Here is a 19226-nt window from a genome sequence, read left to right as displayed (position 1 = left end):
GAGATGCTGGTGTCCAGATAGACTTGCTTCAGCACCTTGTACACGTCCATGGAGTAGCTCTCCCTGCAGCTGCGCTTGCGCTCCTTGCCGTCCTTCTTCTGGGCCTTGGTCACAGCTTTTTTAGAGCCCTTTTTAGGGGCAGGAGCAGACTTAGCCTGTTCAGGCATGTCTATAATGACAACACCCAACAACACAGAAAGATCTTGAAAATACCCAAAGCCATATTTGTAAGCAAGTTGGTGTGGTTAAATAGGAGGGCAGCTGAAGGCAGAAAGGGGGAAGGGAGCGTGGAGGGAAGGAAGGAAAGAAGGAAAAAGTGGCGTATATGTCATTTACACTGTTGCTGATTCACTTGTCGTGTACACGGTGGGAATGCTGACAGTAGCCTGGTTGATGTCGCCTCGTTGCAGTTTGTCTTTAGAGCCGCCCAGGTTAATGAAGGGGCTTCCCAGGTGGCTCTCGTGCTGACGAACCGCCTGCCCATGCAGGAGTTGTAAGGGACTCGGGTTTGATCTGCCGGGGTCCTGCCCCAGCTGATCCAGGGTATTTGAAGCGGGGACGGCGTCGGCGACCTATTTATTTAAATATTTTATCAAAGATATAAAGAGTAATAGGATGAGGATAGCTCAGTAGGAAAACTCAGTGGAGAAAAGAGGCTGAGTAGCTTGGTTTACGCGGGAGACCAATAAAACTTCAAGACAAGAAGTTTGCACCACTTACGTAGGCCGCAGGCGTCCTTCCGTTCTCCCGAAGGAGAGGAGACACTGAGGCCTCCCCGGTCGGATCTTAGAAGCCCAGGCATAATTAGTAAGCATGGTGGGTTCCGCGCTCCAGATGGAGACTCAACCAGAGTGAGAGAGAGAGAGCGACATGGGGAGACCAGTATTTCGAGAAACTGATCCCAATTCTTTATTTTCCATGGTCTACTTTTATACACTGAGATGTTATGCAAAAGTCACGTGGGGACAGCAGTCCTGACTTTTATCAAAGTCAGGTGCTTCACACAAACGTATACAGAGGTCTTAGGGGTGTTACATCATCTTCTGGCCAGGGGGCCTGCTGACAATTTACGACCCTCTCCTTGTGACAATGGTCAGTCAACCAGGACACTTATTTCTCCAGGGGTGATTATTCTTAAAACAGACGCCACCCAAATAAAGTTACATTCCTATAGGGTGAGGGTGTAATGGGTTTTAGTTAAGGAAAGAATTTACTTAGCCTAAGGTCTAACGTGATTAATATCAAAGGTTAATACTTATTTCTTCTATATATTCATTAATGTGTGTAAGGGCAGGGGATGTGGAGTCTTAGCAACAAACATTGGCTCAACAAATGAAAAACCCTTCACCAATACAATTTCTAATCAGCCCATTATACTTATACTAATAGTTTTCTAACTTTTCTAAGGAACCTGTTTTTAGAAGGTTTAAAGCATCTCATGCCTCTCACGGTTGGGAGGCTGTGAGTGATCACATGTGGCTGGACAAGCCTGTCAGGCAGGCTAGAGAACCTTCAGAGGAGTTTGTAGGTTAAAACACTCTTATCACGCCCAGGAATTATTATTAACTGGAGCTCTAAGTTAACTCCTTCTCCAAAAGAGGTGGTGGGGGACAGCCCCCCATAAAGTCAGAGGTGTAGGTGAGCACAAAGTAGTGAAGTAGGCAGGCTCTGGTTATGGGGGTAGATGCTCGAGGATTTCCAGGGGGACTCCTGAGGCTCGATCCCGCCTTTGCGTATGTCGAGCCTCCTTCCTCATGACCTTTGCCACGGGCGGAGTGCCTCATGCTAGCCCCCAACATTGATCCCTGGGTGGGGAAGATCCCCTGCAGGAGGGCATGGCAACCCACTCCAGTGTTCTTGCCTGGAGAATCCCAGGGACAGAGGAGCCTGGTGGGCTGCCGTCTATGGGGTCGCACAGGGTCTGATCCGACTGAAGCGGCTTAGCAGCAGCAGCAGCACCAGCAGCGTGTATATGTCAGTCCCAGCCTCCCAACGTATCGCTCCTCCTCCCTACCCTCTTTGGTAACCATAAATAAGAAGTTCATTTGCGTCTTTATTTTTTTCAGATCCCACATATAAGCAATGTCACAGATATTTGTCTTTGTCTGTCTGGCTAACCTCACTCGATACATGGTCATCTCCAGGTCCGTCCATGTTGCTGCAAACAGCATTACTTTGCTCTTTATTGGGGTATTAAGTATCACTTTTAAGAATATTTTATTGATATAAAACATACATACTGAATAATTCATGAGTGTAGAGTCTGATGAGTTTCAAAACCTGAGTACTCCTATGTAATCACCGTAAAGGCCACGAAAGATGGACCCGCATCCCAGAATTTCCTGACCTGTGTTCCCTCCCAATCTCCCAAAGGTAACCACTAACGTGACCCGTAACACCACAGGTTAGTTTTGCTTGTTTTTGTACTTAGTTTAAATGGATTCTACTCCTCCACGTCTGGCTGTTTTTACTCAACAATATGTTAGTCTGCTGCCAATTATATTATCACTCATTCACATTGCTGACGGAGGAGGCGAGGGCACCCCACTCCAGCACTCTTGCCTGGAAAATCCTGTGGATGGAGGAGCCCAGTAGGCTGCAGTCCATGGGGTCGCTCAGAGTTGGAGAGGACTGAGCGACTTCACTTTCACTTTTCACCTTCACGCATTGGAGAAGGAAATGGCAACCCACTCCAGTGTTCTTGCCTGGAGAATCCCAGGGACGGGGGAGCCTGGTGGGCTGCCGTCTATGGGGTCGCACAGAGTCGGACACGACTGAAGCGACTTAGCAGCAGCAGCAGCAGTTCACAGTGCTGAATAATGTTGTGTTATGAAAATATATGTTGATACCGCCAAACATTTTTTAAAATATAGGTACTAATTTGCAACCCGTCAGCAATGTAGGAGAGTTCAAGTGACAAACATCCTCCCCAAAATTGGTATTTTCCATCGTTTTTTCTTTTAGCTATTCTGGTGCACAAGCATTGATTTTTAAACTGACTGAAGAAACCTCTAGGAAGCTCACACCAAACAAAGATCTTTATTTAGGAACCAGTGTGTGCTGGAGGTGGGAAGGGACAAAGTTTTATCAGTTTGAATGCTTCAACATCAATACATTCAAAGAAGAAATACAGCTTGAATATCGTAGGCAAAAAGGTCTCATCACAGACCAGTGGCTTTCTTGAAAATACGGCTTTATTTTCAGAGAAAGCCCTTCATATGGAAATGAAGAGATATCTATATGGGCTAGACATGTATGGAATCTGAAAACTGACATTTTTAAGATTTGTAGGGAGAGTCGTGGGCTAGAAGAAAACAGTAAGGACTTGATGAACTGTACCATGAATGATGTGATTTTTGTACAAAAGCAGGAGGCAGTGGCTGATGTGTTTTTCTTTACGGTTGCAGGGTCTCCATTTTGGTGCCTGTTGGATATTGTTCCCATAAAGAATGAGAAAGGAGATGTGGTCCTTTTTCTGGCCTCGTTCAAAGATATAACAGACACGAAAGTGAAGATTACTCCAGAAGATAAAAAAGAAGGTTTGTGCTGTTTTCAGAAAACATTGACAGATGGAATAACGTTTTGAAATTGTTTACTCAGAAACTCCAGGAAGAAAAAAGAGTGTTTTTAATAACAGCAACTGATAAATATTCATAACTCTTAGCAGTCAGTATCTGGTGCGTTTCCCGAAATCACAGACTCATGTGAGTTTGCATCCTCCTGTTTGTAGCAAAGATTCACTTGACAGGAACCAGAAGTTTGTATTCTGATTCCAAGAGGATGAGGATGGAAAAATTTGTATCAGAGTACACAGATTCATACCACCTGGTTTTATCAGGGAAAAATACGAACTGATAGTGATAAGTGAAGTTAAAATGAGGCAATTAAAAAGATAGCTCTCAGTTTAAACTACCGTAGAGCAGCTCAGAACTTAAAAGTGCAAGATTTCATTTTAGGTACAAAACCCAGAACTCGATTTAGTGCTTGTTAGAGTGGAACATTGCAGATGTGTATCTGTATCTTGCAATAATAATTTGTGTTGACATAGACAAGATTTTCAATGATCTTTAAAGGATCCTAAGACTTTGTATTGCTTACCTTATAGCTTCTGTTTACAGTTTATGAGGAAATTCCCTGAATTTATGTAAGCAGACAAAAATTAACACTAGAAAAACTGCCCATATTATTTCATTTAAACAGAAGTAGAGTTGGATATTTTGATGACCAGAGAAAAAGCAGTTGTCATTGTAGGCATTTCCTACAAAGTTCTTTACAAGAATCAGCTATTTGACATTTTAACAACTATGTCTTTGTAAAAATGTATCTGGGTGTTCTATATGTATTATGTCTTTTGAATGACAACACAGATTGAGAGCTATTTGGTGCCCCCACCTCCCAACGTCTATCATTTGGAATGTTTGCAAATGCATGACTGTTTTCCTGTGTATTTGCATAACTAAATATTGTGGGATATTTTACATACAGGAGAGGCAAGCATTCATATCAGCAAAGTTACTTGAATATCAGAGCAAGTGTAATACCTGCCTAAGGAGAGAAAAGCATGTAAACAGGTGCACACGATTTTTGTTTCTGTTTTCAAAATTTTCTTTGCTGTTAGAGGAAGAAGAAGGTAAGTGTGAAGTGCATTTACTTAGAACACCTCTAATATCAACCGTAGGTTTTTTCCCTTACTGATGTTGAAGCTGAAACTCCAATACTTTGGCCTCCTGATGCAAAGAGCTGACTCATTGGGAAAGACCCTGATGCTGCGAAAGATTGAGGTCAGGAGGAGAAGGGGATGGCAGAGGATGGGATGGTTGGATGGCATCACCAATTCAATGGACATGGGTTTGAGTGAACTCCAGGAGTTGGTGATGGACAGGGAGGCCTGACATGCTGCAGTTCATGGGGTCACAAAGAGTCGGACATGACTGAGCAACTGAACTGAAAACTGAACCACCAGTTCTGCAGCTCTCTGGACACTGCGGGATGTCCTAAAATTTAATTCACTTCTGACACTATTTTTGCTGTTCAGTCACTCAGTCATGTCTGACTTTTGTGACCCCATGGACACATGCCAGGCCTACCTGTCCATCACCAACTCCCAGAGTTTACTCAAACTCATTTCCATCAAGTTGGTGATGCCATCCAACCATCTCATCCTCTGCCGTCCCCTTCTCCTCCTGCCCCCAATCCCTCCCGGCATCAGGGTCTTTTGAAATGAGTCAGTTCTTGGCATCAGGTGGCCAAAGTATTGGAGTTTCAGCTTCAACATCAGTCCTTCCAATGAACACCCAGAACTGATCTCCTTTAGGAAGGACTGGTGGACCTCCTTGCAGTCCAAGGGACTCTCTAGAGTATTCTCCAACACCACAGCTCAAAGCATCAGTTCTTTGGCGCTCGGCTTTCTTCACAGCCCGACCCTCACATGCACACGTGACCACTGGAGAAACCACAGCCTGACGACCTTTGCTGTTGGGCCTTTGTTGGCAAAGTAATGTCTCTGCTTTTCAATACGCTGTCTAGGTTGGTCATAGCTTTTCTTCCAAGGAGCAAGTGCCTTTTAGTTTCAAAACTGCAGTCACCATCTGCAGTGATTTTGGAGCCCCCCAAAATAAAGTCTGTCACTGTTTCCATTATTTCCCGTCTATTTGCCATGAAGTGATGGGACTGGATACCATGATGTTAGTTTTTTGAATGTTGAGTTTCAAGCCAGCTTTTTCACTCTTTTCTGTTGCCTTCATCAAGAGGCTCTTTAGTTCCTCTTCACTTTCTTCCCTAAGAAAGTGTCATCTGCATATCTGAGGTTATTGCTATTTCTCCCGGCAATCTTGATTCCAGCTTGTGTTTCATCCAGCCCAGCGTTTCTCATGATGTACTCTGCATATAAGTTAAATAAGCAGGGTGACAATATACAGCCTTGACGTACTCCTTTCCCACTTTTGATCCAGTCTGTTGTTCCATGTCTGGTCCTAACTGTTGCTTCTTGACCTGCATACCGGTTTCTCAGGAGGCAGGTCAGGTGGTCTGGTACTTGGAATGAACATCAGCATCCACAAGTATAAGGGCCCCACCTGCACACAGATGCTGGTCACGGGTACAGGGTACCCAGGCCCCCCATGCTTGTGTCCAACTTGACTGCAATGTTGGGAAATTCACAGCCCTCCCCTTTCCTTTCAGATTTGATAATTTGCTAAAACTGCTCCCAGAACTTAGAAAAACACTTCTGTTATGACGAAGGCTGTAACTTGGGAATAGCCGAATGGAAGAGATGCTGGGGCAGGCATAGGGACGAGCCTGGGGCTGCCACCCCTCCCCTCTCCCCGGCCCAGCACCCGGAGGTGCCCACTGGGTCTCCTACTCTGTAACAGTTCTCATGGAAAAGTCATCACACAAGCAAGGTTGATTACATCACTGGCCATTGGTGATCAGCTTGTTGCTTAGCTCCGCTGCCCTCCCAGAAGGTCAGGGGGCGGTTACGAGGCCCAGCCTTCTAATCTCCCGTCTTCCTGGTCAGGAGCTTCCCTGTGGGACCGAATATCCACTAGTATAGAAGAGACCCAGCCCTCCAGGGATTCCTGGGGTTGTGGGGTCGTGTGTCTAGAGCAGGGACAAGACCAGGTACCTTTCTTACTATGCCACCAAAGGATTACTCCAAACGCTAAATATATGTGTATGTATTATGTGTATTCGCATACATGTGTAGACACACCGAACTGTCTTTAGAAATAAATATATGGCTTTTGGGGCTTCCCTGGTGGCTCAGCTGGTGAAGAATCCGCCTGCAATGCGGGAGACCTGGGTTCAATCCCTGGGTTGGGAAGCTCCCTTGAAGAAGGGAAAGGCCACCCACTCCAGTGTTCTGGCCTGGAGAATTCCATGGACTGTATAGACCATGGGGTGGCAAAGAATCGGACACAACTGAGCGACTTTCACTTTCATTTTCATTTTTTGCTTCAATGAGGGCAGTTTAATCAACCTGATTTGTTTTGATCACGACGATCATCACTACTGGTTTTATATAACTGAGGTCATCATCTTTGCCCTGTGCTCCTGGTGTCTGTATGATCGGGGAGAAATCCCCCTTTTGAAAGATGGCAATGGATAAAAGGGGTAAAATACACCTGTTAATTTGGGGTTTGAAAGAGCTCACTACAACATTCCTTTTCCTCAGAGAGAGAGAGACTACAGTATAAATCTGGTGATTTTAACCATTTTTTAAAATACCTTCCACTTTTCACACATACTTCATTTCGACTTTAAAAGTAGTGTGCCAACCAATAACTTCTATATGTGTTCCTAGCATTTCTGAATTACTTTAATATGAGATCCTATTTACCTCTTCAGTTCAGTTCAGTCATTCAGTCGTGTCTGACTATTTGCAACCCCATGAACTGTAGCACATCAGGCCTCCCTGTCCATCACCAACTCCCAGAGTCCACCCAAACTCATGTCCATCTAGTCGGTGATGCCATTGAGCCATCTCATCTTCTGTCGTCCCCTTCTCCTCCTGCCGTCAATCTTTCCCAGCATCAGGGTCTTTTCCAATGAGTCAACTCTTTGCATCAGGTGGCCAAAGTATTGGAGTTTCAGCTTCAGCATCAGTCCTTCCAATGAATATTCAGGACTGATTTCCTTTAGGATGGACTGGTTGGATCTCCTTGCAGTCCAAGGGACTCTCAAGAGTCTTCTCCAACACCACAGTCCAAAAGCATCAATTCTTCGGTGCTCAGCTTTCTTCACAGTCCAACTCTCACATCCATACATGACCACTGGAAAAAACATAGCTTTGACTAGACAGACATTTGTTGACAACGTAATGTCTCTGCTTTTGAATATGCTATCTAGGTTGATCATAACTTTCCTTCCAAGGAGCAAGCGTCTTTCAATTTCAGGGCTGCAATCACCATCTGCAGTGATTTTGGAGCCCAGAAAAATAAAGTCTGACACTGTTTCCACTGTTTGCCCATCTATTTCCCATGAAGTGATGGGACCGGATGCCATGATCTTCGTTTTCTGAATGTTGAGCTTTAAGCCAACTTTTTCACTGTCCTCTTTCACCTTCATCAAGAGGCTTTTGAGTTCCTCTTCACTTTCTGCCATAAGAGTAGTGTCATCTGCATATCTGAGGTTATTGATATTTCTCCCAGCAATCTTGATTCCAGCTTGTGCTTCTTCCAGCCCAGCGTTTCTCATGATATACTCTGCATATAAGTTAAATAAGCAGGGTGACAATATACAGCCTTGACGTACTCCTTTTCCTATTTGGAACCAGTCTGTTGCTCCATGTCCGGTTCCATGTTGCTTTCTGCCCTGCACACAGGTTTATCAAGAGGCAGGTCAGGTGGTCAGGTATTCCCATTTCTTGAAGAATTTTCCACAGTTTATTGTGATCCACACAGTCAAAGGCTTTGGCATAGTCAATAAAGCAGAAATAGATGTTTTTTTGGAACTCTCTTGCTTTTTCCATGATCCAGCGGATGTTGGCAATTTGATGTCTGGTTCCTCTGCCTTTTCTAAAACAAGCTTGCACATCTGGAAGTTCACAGTTCACGTATTGCTGAAGCCTGGCTTGGAGAATTTTGAGCATTACTTTGCTAGCTTATGAGATGTGTGCAATTGTGCGGTAGTTTGAGCATTCTTTGGCATTGCCTTTCTTTGCCTCTTACCCTATCAGTAAGAAATATTTTAATGTAATTTAGAAGTGGATTAATAATGAACCAAGCAGTTCCACAGATATTTATTGAGCCCCCATTCTGCCCTCGGGATTGAATGATTGCAGACGTCAGAATGCTCATCTAAACCTCAGCACAAATCCTGCTTCCAGGCGTGTTGGCTGTTAGGCCTTAAATGAGCTGCTTACCCTCTCAGAGACTAAGTTTCTACACCTATAAAAGGGGCAGTCATATAGATGTCTACAGTGACTTTAGGTTTATAAGAGATAATATTTGCGCCACATGGCAAATCACAGCAGACATTCAGTAGAAAGGAGTCGCAGTCACTGTTGCGCTCCGCAGGTTGTGTAAAAGTCGCTAGCTGTCATTGAGCCTCTGCCTCATGTTGCCACATTGCCTCATTTGCTCTATGAAGTAGGAAGTGCTCTTATTTCTGTTTACCAGTGATTTAAGTAACCTGACAAGGTGTGCGTAGTAAAAAGTGGAAGAGCCGGGATTTATACTCATGCAGACTCCAGGCTGTACATTTTTCAAGTTGGCATGTTTTTGTTTTGTTTTGTTTTTTCCTCCAAAGAGCACAAGATCGTATGAAGCACACAGTTCCAGCGTTGCAGTAGAGTATGTTCAGTGACGGAGAGTGGGGTGGGGACAAGGGTGGGGTGGGGCCAGCAAGAAGCAGAGCAGAGGCAAAGAGGCCCTCACGGGGAAATGAACACCGAAGCATGTCTGAAGGATGAGTGGCGTTTGGTAAACTGCACGGAAGGAATGCTGATTTTAGGAGATGCAGTAACAGATAGCTGACCTTTGTTCAGAAGTGGATTGTAAAAGTCAGGGGATGGAAGTCCAGCGCTAGGCAGGCATGGCTTAAAATGTAAAGATTTTATTATGTTTTTTTAAGGAGCCTAGATGGTGTGGCAATAGAGTTCAGTTACAACAGTAGACCTTCACAGTTGGAGATGAGCAAATAGGAGGACTTGATGAATTCCAGGATTCTGCTTTGGGGACTGTTATAGACTTAATTTGGAGAAGGCAATGGCAACCCACTCCAGTACTCTTGCCTGGAAAATCCCATGGATGGAGGAACCTGGTAGGCTGCAGTCCAATGGGGTCACGAAGAGTCAGACACAACTGAGCAACTTCACTTTCACTTTTCACTTTCATGCATTGGAGAAGGCAATGGCATCCCACTCCAGTATTCTTGCCTGGAAAATCCCATGGATGGAGGAACCTGGTAGGCTTCAGTCCATGGGGTCGCTAAGAGTTGGACACGACTGAGTGACTTCACTTTCACTTTTCACTTTCATGCATTGGAGGAGGAAATGGCAACCCACTCCAGTGTTCTTGCCTGGAGAATCCTAGGGACCGGGAAGCCTGGTGGGCTGCCATCTATGGGGCTGCACAGAGTCAGACAGACTGAAGCGACTTAGCAACAGCAGCAGCAGCAGCAGCATAGACTTAATTACTCATTACTTTGCCAACAAAGCTCCGTCTAGTCAAGGTTATGGTTTTTCCGGTGGTCATGTATGGATGTGAGAGTTGGACTATAAAGAAAGCTGAGTGCTGATGAACTGATGCTTTTGAACTCTGGTGTTAGAGAAGACTCTTGAGAGTCCCTTGGACTGCAAGGACATCCAACCAGTCCATCCTAAAGGAGATCAGTCCTGGGTGCTCATTGGAAGGACTGATGCTGAAGCTGAAACTCCAATACTTTGGCCACCTGATGTGAAGAGCTGACTCATTTGAAGAGACCCTGATGCTGGGAAAGATTGAAGGCGGGAGGAGAAGGGGATGACAGAGGATGAGATCGTTGAATGGCATCACTGACTCAATGGACGTGAGTTTGGGTGGACTCCGGGAGTTGGTGATGGACAGGGAGGCCTGGCGTGCTGTGATTCATGGGGTCGCAAAGAGTCAGACATGACTGAGGGACTGAACTGAGCTGATAGACGTCATTGTGTCCCCTCCAAATTCAAGTGTTGAAGCCCTTAGCCCCCAGAAGCTGAGACACCTGGATCAGATAGGGACCTGCCGGCCTAGCTGCCGGCCACCCTCGCTGGCACCTCTGGTGGAGGGGAGCCTGCTGAGCGTGCCTGTGGCTCACTGTCCGTCTGCTCTGGGCCAGCCTGCTCACCCCAGGGCCCCGCAGGGTGGAGCAGTGAGGCTCAGAGCAGTGAGCCAGCCAAGCCTCAGTTCGTGAAGAGCTGGAGACGGGTCGGGGCCGGGCAGGTCCCCATGCCCTGGGGTGGTCCGTGGGACAGAAGAGAGACAGTCAGGAACGAGGTGGGCACAGGCCAGACTTGTTCCTTCCCCCAAACTCACACACGTGCCTTTGATGGAAGCTGAAAGCTCCTGCCCCAACTCTTTTTACCATGCTCATTTTTTTTAATTTATTAAAAAACTTTTTAAAATTGAAGTATAGTTGATTTGCAATGTCATGTTAGTTTCAGGCATATAGCAGTGATTCAGTTTTATATATATATATTCTTTTTCAGATTCTTCCCCATTGTAGGTTACTACAAGACACTGAGTATAGCTCCCTGTGCTATATAGCAAATAGGCCCTGGTTTATTTTGTATATAGCAGTGTGTATATATTAATTTCAAACCCCTAAGTTCTCCCTTTCCTCCCCCACCCTTGGTAACCGTAGCTTGTTTTCTGTGTCTGTGAGCCTGTTTTGTAAATAAGTTCGTTGGTATCACTTTTTAAGCCTCCACGTGTAAGTGACACCCTGTGTCTGTTTGTCTGACTTCCTTCCGCACGACCATCTCTAGGTCCACCCATATAATCCACACACTTATATGTGGAATCTATAAGTGACACCCTGTGTCTGTTCGTCTGACTTCCGTCCGCACGACCGTCTCTAGGTCCACCCACGCTGCAGCAAAGGGCGTAATTTAATTCTTTTTTATGGCTCAGTAATACTCCATTGTGTATATGTACTGCATTTTCCTCATACGTTCAGCTGTTGGTTCACACTTAGGTTGCTTCCGTGCTTTGGCTATTGTGAATGGGGGTGCTATGAACATTAGGGTGCATGCATCTTTCCTAATTAGACTTTTCATTTTTTCTAGATATATGCTCAGGAGTTTTACCATTCTCATTTCTTGTTCAAAGTCCTTACTACCCCAAGTGTTGTCTGAGGACCTTATGTATTAGTATCACCTTATAGCCCATAAAAATGCAGAATCTCAGGCCTCTGAATCCGAATCCTCTGACCTCTGAGTCAGAATCTGCATTCTGATAAGATCCCACACTATTCACAGGCACATGGAGTTTGAGAAGCCACACGCTGGGCACATCCCTTAGAAAGGTCCCCCTGCCCATCCAGTCTGAAGGGTCCACCTCAAGCCACTCTAACCCTTCACCTTGTTCACTGTCAGCATAGCCTGTACAGTATATGAAACATCTTTTTAAAAAGTGAGTCTGCACACACTATTATATATAAGATAAATAGCCAACAAAGACCTCCTGTTGATATATGACAGAAGGACATCCACACAGTAGTCTATCACACTGTATATGAGAAAAGGATGTATATGTTTAACTGAACCACTCTGCTGTTCACCTGAAATGAATATGATATTATAGATGATAAACTATTCTTCAATAAAATTAAAGTCTTTTCTAGAAAGTTTATATTTCAATTGTCCTCCACTCCATTAAAATGTAAGCCTAATCAGGAAACAGATTTTGCTTCTCTTGTTCAAGATAGTGTCCCCAACAGAGTGTCTGACACTTAGTAAATACTCAATAAATGATTGATGGGTGGAATGAATACATGAATGTGTAAGCAATGTTCAATTTAGGAAATGTGACTAGCAAAAGAAAACAGCATAGAATTCTTTCTTTTACAAAATAATCATCGTGATTATCAACATCTCAGGTGAACATCTGATGAATGCTTTTAGTTTAAGTCAAAGGCAGTGTGAGGTGTTTGGGTCAAAGTCAGCTCCAAGACTCCCAAAACGGGTTCTTACTCCTGGTGTGGAGTGGCTGTTTCCCTTCAAGCAGAATCTCTGCCGCTATTAATTGTGTGTTCTTGATAACTCTTTTGTTTGTCCTCCATTTCTGAGAATCTCCATTTGGTCACATTTTTTAAAGGTAATGTCAGTTGCTTGTTTAAAATACATATATAAAATATTCTCCATAAAAACAAGTATTAAGCCACTGATCAGATAGTCAGACAAAGATGATTTTATTTCTGTTTTTGATTTATTTTTAATATTTTAATTTTCAATAGGGAACATGGTAATAATGTTCCTTTCCCCTGCTGTAATATCCTGCCTGATTTGTTTGTTTGTTTGTTTGCATAAGGAAGAAACACAGACCAAAATCCAAATAAAGCACTGCTGCTGCTGTGTCGCTTCAGTCGTGTCCAACTCTGTGGGACCCCATAGACGGCAGCCCACCCGGCTCCCCCGCTCCTGGGATTCTCCAGACAAGGACACTGGAGTGGGTTGCCATTTCCTTCTCCAATTCATGAAAGTGAAAAGTGAAAGGGAAGTCGCTCAGTCGTGTCCAACTCTTAGCGACCCCATGGACTGCAGCCCACCAGGCTTCTCCATCCATGGGGTTTTCCAGACAAGAGAACTGGAGTGGGGTGCCATCGCCTTCTCCGAAATAAAGCACAGTGGTCTGATGAAAGAACTGCTGTAAAAATTAACACTTTTACTGAGGAGATAGATTTCTGCCTTTGGGAGAGCTACACCAACTTTTTGTCGAATGTGTGATGAACTTGGGAATGAAGAGCCCCGGTAGATCCTCAAAGTGATTGAAGAGTTTCAATCATGTCTGTAAATTATCTTCTTATCTATATTTTTTTAAGGCTGTGGATTTTGTTTACATATTCACCAATACCGTTCTCTCCTAGAATGTTCTAAATAGCGTAAGCCAGAGTTCATAAACTAAGTTGCCTTTGGAGATGCAGGATAATGCAATGAATGAAATGCTGTGGTCTGTCATAGTGGAAACCAAGCCTGACACATGAAGTATGCCTCGCCACCTTGTTCTGTTTTAAAAGAAACTTTCAAATATTCTGCAGCCAGTCAAAATATGCCTGTGGACTGAATTTTTCTATTGATCAATAGTCTGTGATCCTTGGACAAAACTATCAAAGTAATTTCTTTTTAAAAAAGATTTATATATTTCTAGCTTTATAACTTTTGGGAGGGAGACATTTTTTTATTTTAGACAAATTTGACATTTTTAAAAGTTTGACAATTGAAAAACTAATGGAAACACCAGATAAATATGTATTGGATTGGCCAACAGGTTGTTTGATTTTTTCCACTACATTCTATGGAAAAACTGAAACAAAATTTTTGGCCAACCCAATATTAAGGGGATAAGTAACTTCAGGTTGGCAGTTTTAAAAACCGTGTAACTTGACCTCCTGGTTAGATATACATTCTTACTGAGGTCTCTGTGTCTGGCAGAATTCACTAGTCCTTGGTTCCCAATTCCAGGAGTATAGCTGTCATGCTACTGTTAGGAATGATGGTAGCCTCACTTGGGAGAGGCTGGAAAGCGTGAACTCACACATCCGCAGGTGCCTGAGTCTCGGGCTTCAGCATCTTGCGTAGAGACGTGCTGGGATCAGCTGGACACTGGGGGCTTGTTTTAGTGGGTGCTGCTGGGGGAATGTTTTCCCTTTCTTTTATGTGAGTTAGTGTGCCAATGGCTTTGCCAGTGTGAGAAAAACAGACTATTTGGTTCCAAGAACTTAGGTGTCAGCTACCTAGAGGAGTGCTGAGAAACACTGGGTGACCTCAAGGGGAGGGATTGGGTCCCCAGTTTCAAGGGAGTTTGAGTTTCTGCCCCTCATATTAGAGAAAGTGAACTTTCCATCCCACCCAGCCTGTCTTTGTGCTGCTGCTGCTAAGTCACTTCAGTCGTGTCCAACCCTGTGTGACCCTATAGAAAGCAGCCCACCAGGCTTCCCTGTCCCTGGGATTCTCCAGACAAGAACACTGGAGTGGGTTGCCATTTCCTTCTCCAGTGCATGAAAGTGAAAAGTGAAAGTGAAGTCGCTCAGTCGTGTCCGACTCTAGTGACCTCATGGACTGCAGCCTACCAGGCTCCTCCATCCATGGGATTTTCCAGGCAAGAGTACTGGAGTGGGGTGCCATTGCCTGTCTTCATACAGGAAGACTAAATAGGAACCACCATCAAGCAATTCTGCTTATCTTTAAAAAAAATAATAATTTTATTTATTTACTGATTTGGCTGTGCCAGGTCTTAGCTGTGGCATGCAAACCCATTTGTGCCATCTGGGATCTAGTTCCCTGACCGGGGATCAAACCCAGGCCCCCTATACTGGGAGCACAGAGTCTCAGTCACTGGGCCACCAGGAAGTCCCGATCCTGCTTATCTTTGCAACATACATATGTGTTCAGTCGCTCAGTTGTGCCTGACTTTTTGTGACCCCATGGACTGTAGCCTGCCAGGCTCCTCTGTCCATGGGATTCTCCAGGCAACATTACTGGAGTGTGTTGCCATTTCCTTCTCCAGGGGATCTTCTTGACCAGTGATTAAACCCACATCTCCTGCGTCTCCTGGATTAGCAGTTGGATTTTTTGCCACTGAGCCACATAGGAAGCTCATTACCTTTACAATAGGTCTCACCAAAATTCCATAAGGCTTTTAACGTATTTATTTGACACATTGTGTGGGGGATGCTTTGATTCCTATAAAACACAGAAGTCTCACTGGATAAATGTCTCCTGAACTGTTCATATAGTTGTTACAATCTCTTAAAATTATGCGTGCTAAGTCAATCAATCATGTCCGACTCTTTGAGACCCCATGGACTGTAGCCCGCAAGACTCCTCTGTCTGCAGGATTCTCCAGGCAAGAACACTGGAGTGGGTTGCCATGTCCTGCTCCGGGGATCTTCCCGACCAAGGGATGGAACCAGCATCTCTCAAGTCTCTTGCATTCGCAAGCAGGTTCTTTACCACTAGCGCCACCTGGGAAGCCTTAAAATTGTATGTAATTCAATTTCATTTGATCTACTTAAAAAATACACCTTTCCATTCCTGATAAAGATGTGTACACACATAATTTGGCAACTGCTCCTCAATGTGGAGAATGTAATTTTTGCCTGTGTGTATTAGCATTTTTCAAAGCAGACATTCATATTAAGAATGTTTACGCATGAAAAGATGAACGTCTATTAACTAGAAAACAGCTGAAATGACTGACTATACTGACGGGAACTCTGGAAGTTATGAATGGTCTCAGGAGCGTGTTGGACTGTGCCTTTTTTTCCATATGTTCCTTTTCCCTTCTCGCCTCTGAGCTCTGTGAAGGCAGAGGCCATGCCTGGTTCACTTTTGAGCCTGAGAATGTAAGCTAGGGCATGGCACACAAAAGGCTGAACTGACTCTGGCCAAAGAGATGCAGAGTCTTGTGGCTACTTGGAATTGGTCTAGAATTTATTTTTTGAAAACTTGAGGAAAAGAACACAGAAAAAGAGTTCTTGAACTGAGCAGCTCCAGTGATAATCTGAGATCTAGGTGTGTGTGGTGATTGCGAGGGTGTGAGAGATCATAAACAACAGGGTGAAATAAAGTGGCAAAAAGAGGAGAGATGGTGAGAGTGTCGAAGAGGAAAATAGCAGCTGCCACTAACTGTAAACAATCTTTGCATCCCCGTGGACTGTACAGTCTGTGGGATTCTCCAGGCCAGAGTACTGGAGTGGGTAGCCTTTCCCTTCTCCAGGGGGTCTTCCCAACCCAGGGATCAAAGCCAGGTCTCCCGAGTTGCAGGAGGATTCTTTACCAGCTGAGCTATTAGGGAAGCCCTTAGAAAAACTAGAAATAGGATATTCCAAGTATATAGATACAGAATATATTCATTAATACAACCTTAGTGCAATGATGGACAAATATGCCTATTAGAGGAAATATGAAAGAAACACATTATAGTGAAGGAGGATACAGACACTGAGTGAGTTGATCTCTCAAGAAAGTGGTTCGGAACACTTTGATCACTGGGATTCCCAGTGGTTAAGACGTCTCCTCCCCATGCTGGGGATGTGGGTTCGATCCCTGGTCAGGGAGCTAAGATCTCTCATGTCTCATGGCCAAAATCCAAAACATAAAAAAAGAAGTAATATTGTAACAAATTCAATAAAGACTTTACAAATGGTCTACATTAAAAAAAAGTCTTAAAAAAACTAAAAGAACAATGTGATCATGAGAAACATAGTCAGGTCCATTAAAAAGAAGCTGAGATACCCAGAAAAGAAGGGAAAATAGGGCAGAATTCAAAGTCATATTGCAGCATAGTATTAAGAAGTTGCCATTAGAATGGCTAAGTCATTATTTTGTTTGATTTTTCAAGTGTGTAGTCTCTGATCTGTTTAGGGTGCCTTAGGTATGAGCTGAAAGAAATAAGTGATGGACCCAAAATGAAACACAAGTTGTCTTTCATCTTGCAGTAGAATTTCAGTGAAACCTAAAGGATATCTTGATGAGATTATGAGTGAACAAATGACGTATTTATGTACTTTGCACCAGAAGTGCAGAAAATCAAGCCGTACCATCAGGTGATAACTTCCTGAGTCTGGCTTTGTGGGAAAAGGTCTAGCTAAATTAAAGTTACAGTGAAAGTTAATCCTCTTAAAGTTCTGCCATTACCTCCTGTGAAGGGATAAGACTTCAGATTAACTCGAAACCTGGACCTACTGAGAGTAGGTTTCCCTGGAAAGCTGGCTTTTAATTCTCTAGTCTAACTGCAAAGACCTTAGGAATAGGGTGGTTCCCAGCAAATAGGAAGGGACTAGAGGGTATCTAAAAATTCACTCAAAACAGGAAAACAGTGAAGAAAGGTTCTCAAAGGTCTGATGATAGCCTCTCCTTAGGTCAGAGGATCTCGCCAGCAGCAGTGGGACAGGATGAGAACTTGAAAGCCTAGAGTGCTTACCTAACTGCCTCAGTGCTGCTGGCCGGCCGTTTCCGTCTGAGCAGCGTGTCTAGATGTGTAGGTGGGTGCTTTATCTGTTACCTACATTAAAGGGACGCGTATCTTTGGCTGGTATCTGCTAGTGTCTTTCCATGGAGACTATCACCCTTGTGCAATCACACATCATCATTAGAGTCAAAAGACACACTATTAATCTGTAAGGATAATAAATAATGATGGAAAAAATCTAATGAGTCTGATGACCCAGAGGAGGGTGGCAAATAAGAGTTACTATGTGGCCTAATGTCACGGGATTGGTAATAGCTAGAATTTTATGCTGAAGAGCCTTTTGAGGCGGCATCTTGTCTCAGAGGGTAAAGACAACTATAATCAATTATTGAACGTTTCCAAGGTCACAGTGATTTGAATAGAAGGGAACAGTCAGAAGCAAGCCACAAATTTGCCATACATGCATGCTGTTGAGGAAGACGTTATCATTTTTTTTTTAGACGTTATCATTTTTATAACAAGTAGAAAATTGGAGACTTCAAGCCTCTCTTATAGAGTTAAATCACTGATACAAAATTCTCTTTCATATATTTTTAAAATGAAATAGATTCATCCATTGTGGTTTGTTGTTGAGTTCTCAACAATCTATTATTAGAAATAAATCAATTATATGATTAACAAGCATATAATGAGCTAGAGGTGCAGAGGAGAGATCCTCATACAGAATCTAAAACCGATGCACAATATTTAAAAAAAAAAAAACATTTAAAATATGGCTGTGCTAGTGGTAAAGGGAAAGAAATAGATTTGCAGAACAAAAAGAAAGTATGAGGAAGAAGAGTATGTTGGAGTTGATGAGGATAGAAAGACAAGGCCTAGGTCCTCAACAGAGCAGCGATCAGACTGGAGCTGTAGGCATGAGTCTGGGACAGTGAAGGGCATTGACAGAGTCGCTCGAAATGGGCTGAGAGGTCCCAAAGAAGAAGCTGTTGTTCAGTCGCTCAGTCATGTCCGACTCTGAGATCCCATGGACTAAGCACACCAGACTTCCCTGTCCTTCACCACCTCCCAGAGCTTGCTCAAACTCATGCCCATGGAGTCGGTGAGGCCATCCAGCCATCCTGTCCTCTGTCAATGCTTCTCCAACTCCCTTCAGTCTTTCCCAGCCTCAGGGTCTTTTCCAAGGAGTCATAAACGTCTCAGTGCCCAGTGAGTCGGCATTTTGCATCAGGTGGACAAAGGAGTGGAGCTTCAACTTCAGCATCAGTCTTTCCAATGGATATTCAGGACTGATTTCCTTTAGGATTGACTGGTTTGATCTCCTTGCAGTCCAAGGGACTCTCAAGAATCTTCTCCAGCACCACAGTTTGAAGACATCAATAAAGACTTGCTTACTTAACCTGGGCTTCCCTGATAGCTCAGTTGGTAAAGAATCTGACTGCAATTCAGGAGACCCCAGTTTGATTCTTTGGGTCAGGAAGATCTGCTGGAGAAGGGAAAGGCTACCCACTCCAGTATTCTGGCCTGGAGAATTCCATGGACTGTATAGTCCTTGGGGTTGCAAAGAGTCAAGTTGGACACCACTGAGTGACTTTCACTTCACTTTCACTTACTTAATCTTGGTTCCCAGAAGAG

General features: G+C 43.9%; 1 protein-coding gene across 1 annotated transcript in view; it reads left to right on the top strand.

Annotated features, from left to right (window-relative positions):
- Positions 1 to 19226, top strand: part of KCNH8 (potassium voltage-gated channel subfamily H member 8) — a 493246-nt gene that overhangs the window by 216991 nt on the left and 257029 nt on the right. The window contains exon 3 of the mRNA XM_070388278.1: positions 3408 to 3539. Within this exon, the coding sequence (XP_070244379.1) occupies positions 3408 to 3539 (132 nt within the window). The remainder of the gene's footprint in view (positions 1 to 3407; positions 3540 to 19226) is intronic.

The sequence above is a fragment of the Bos mutus genome, chromosome 1 (genome assembly GCF_027580195.1).
Source record: "Bos mutus isolate GX-2022 chromosome 1, NWIPB_WYAK_1.1, whole genome shotgun sequence".
Taxonomy (NCBI): Eukaryota; Metazoa; Chordata; class Mammalia; order Artiodactyla; family Bovidae; genus Bos; species Bos mutus.
Note: the sequence above shows the minus strand (reverse complement) of the source record. Positions and strands in the feature narration are given on the sequence as shown.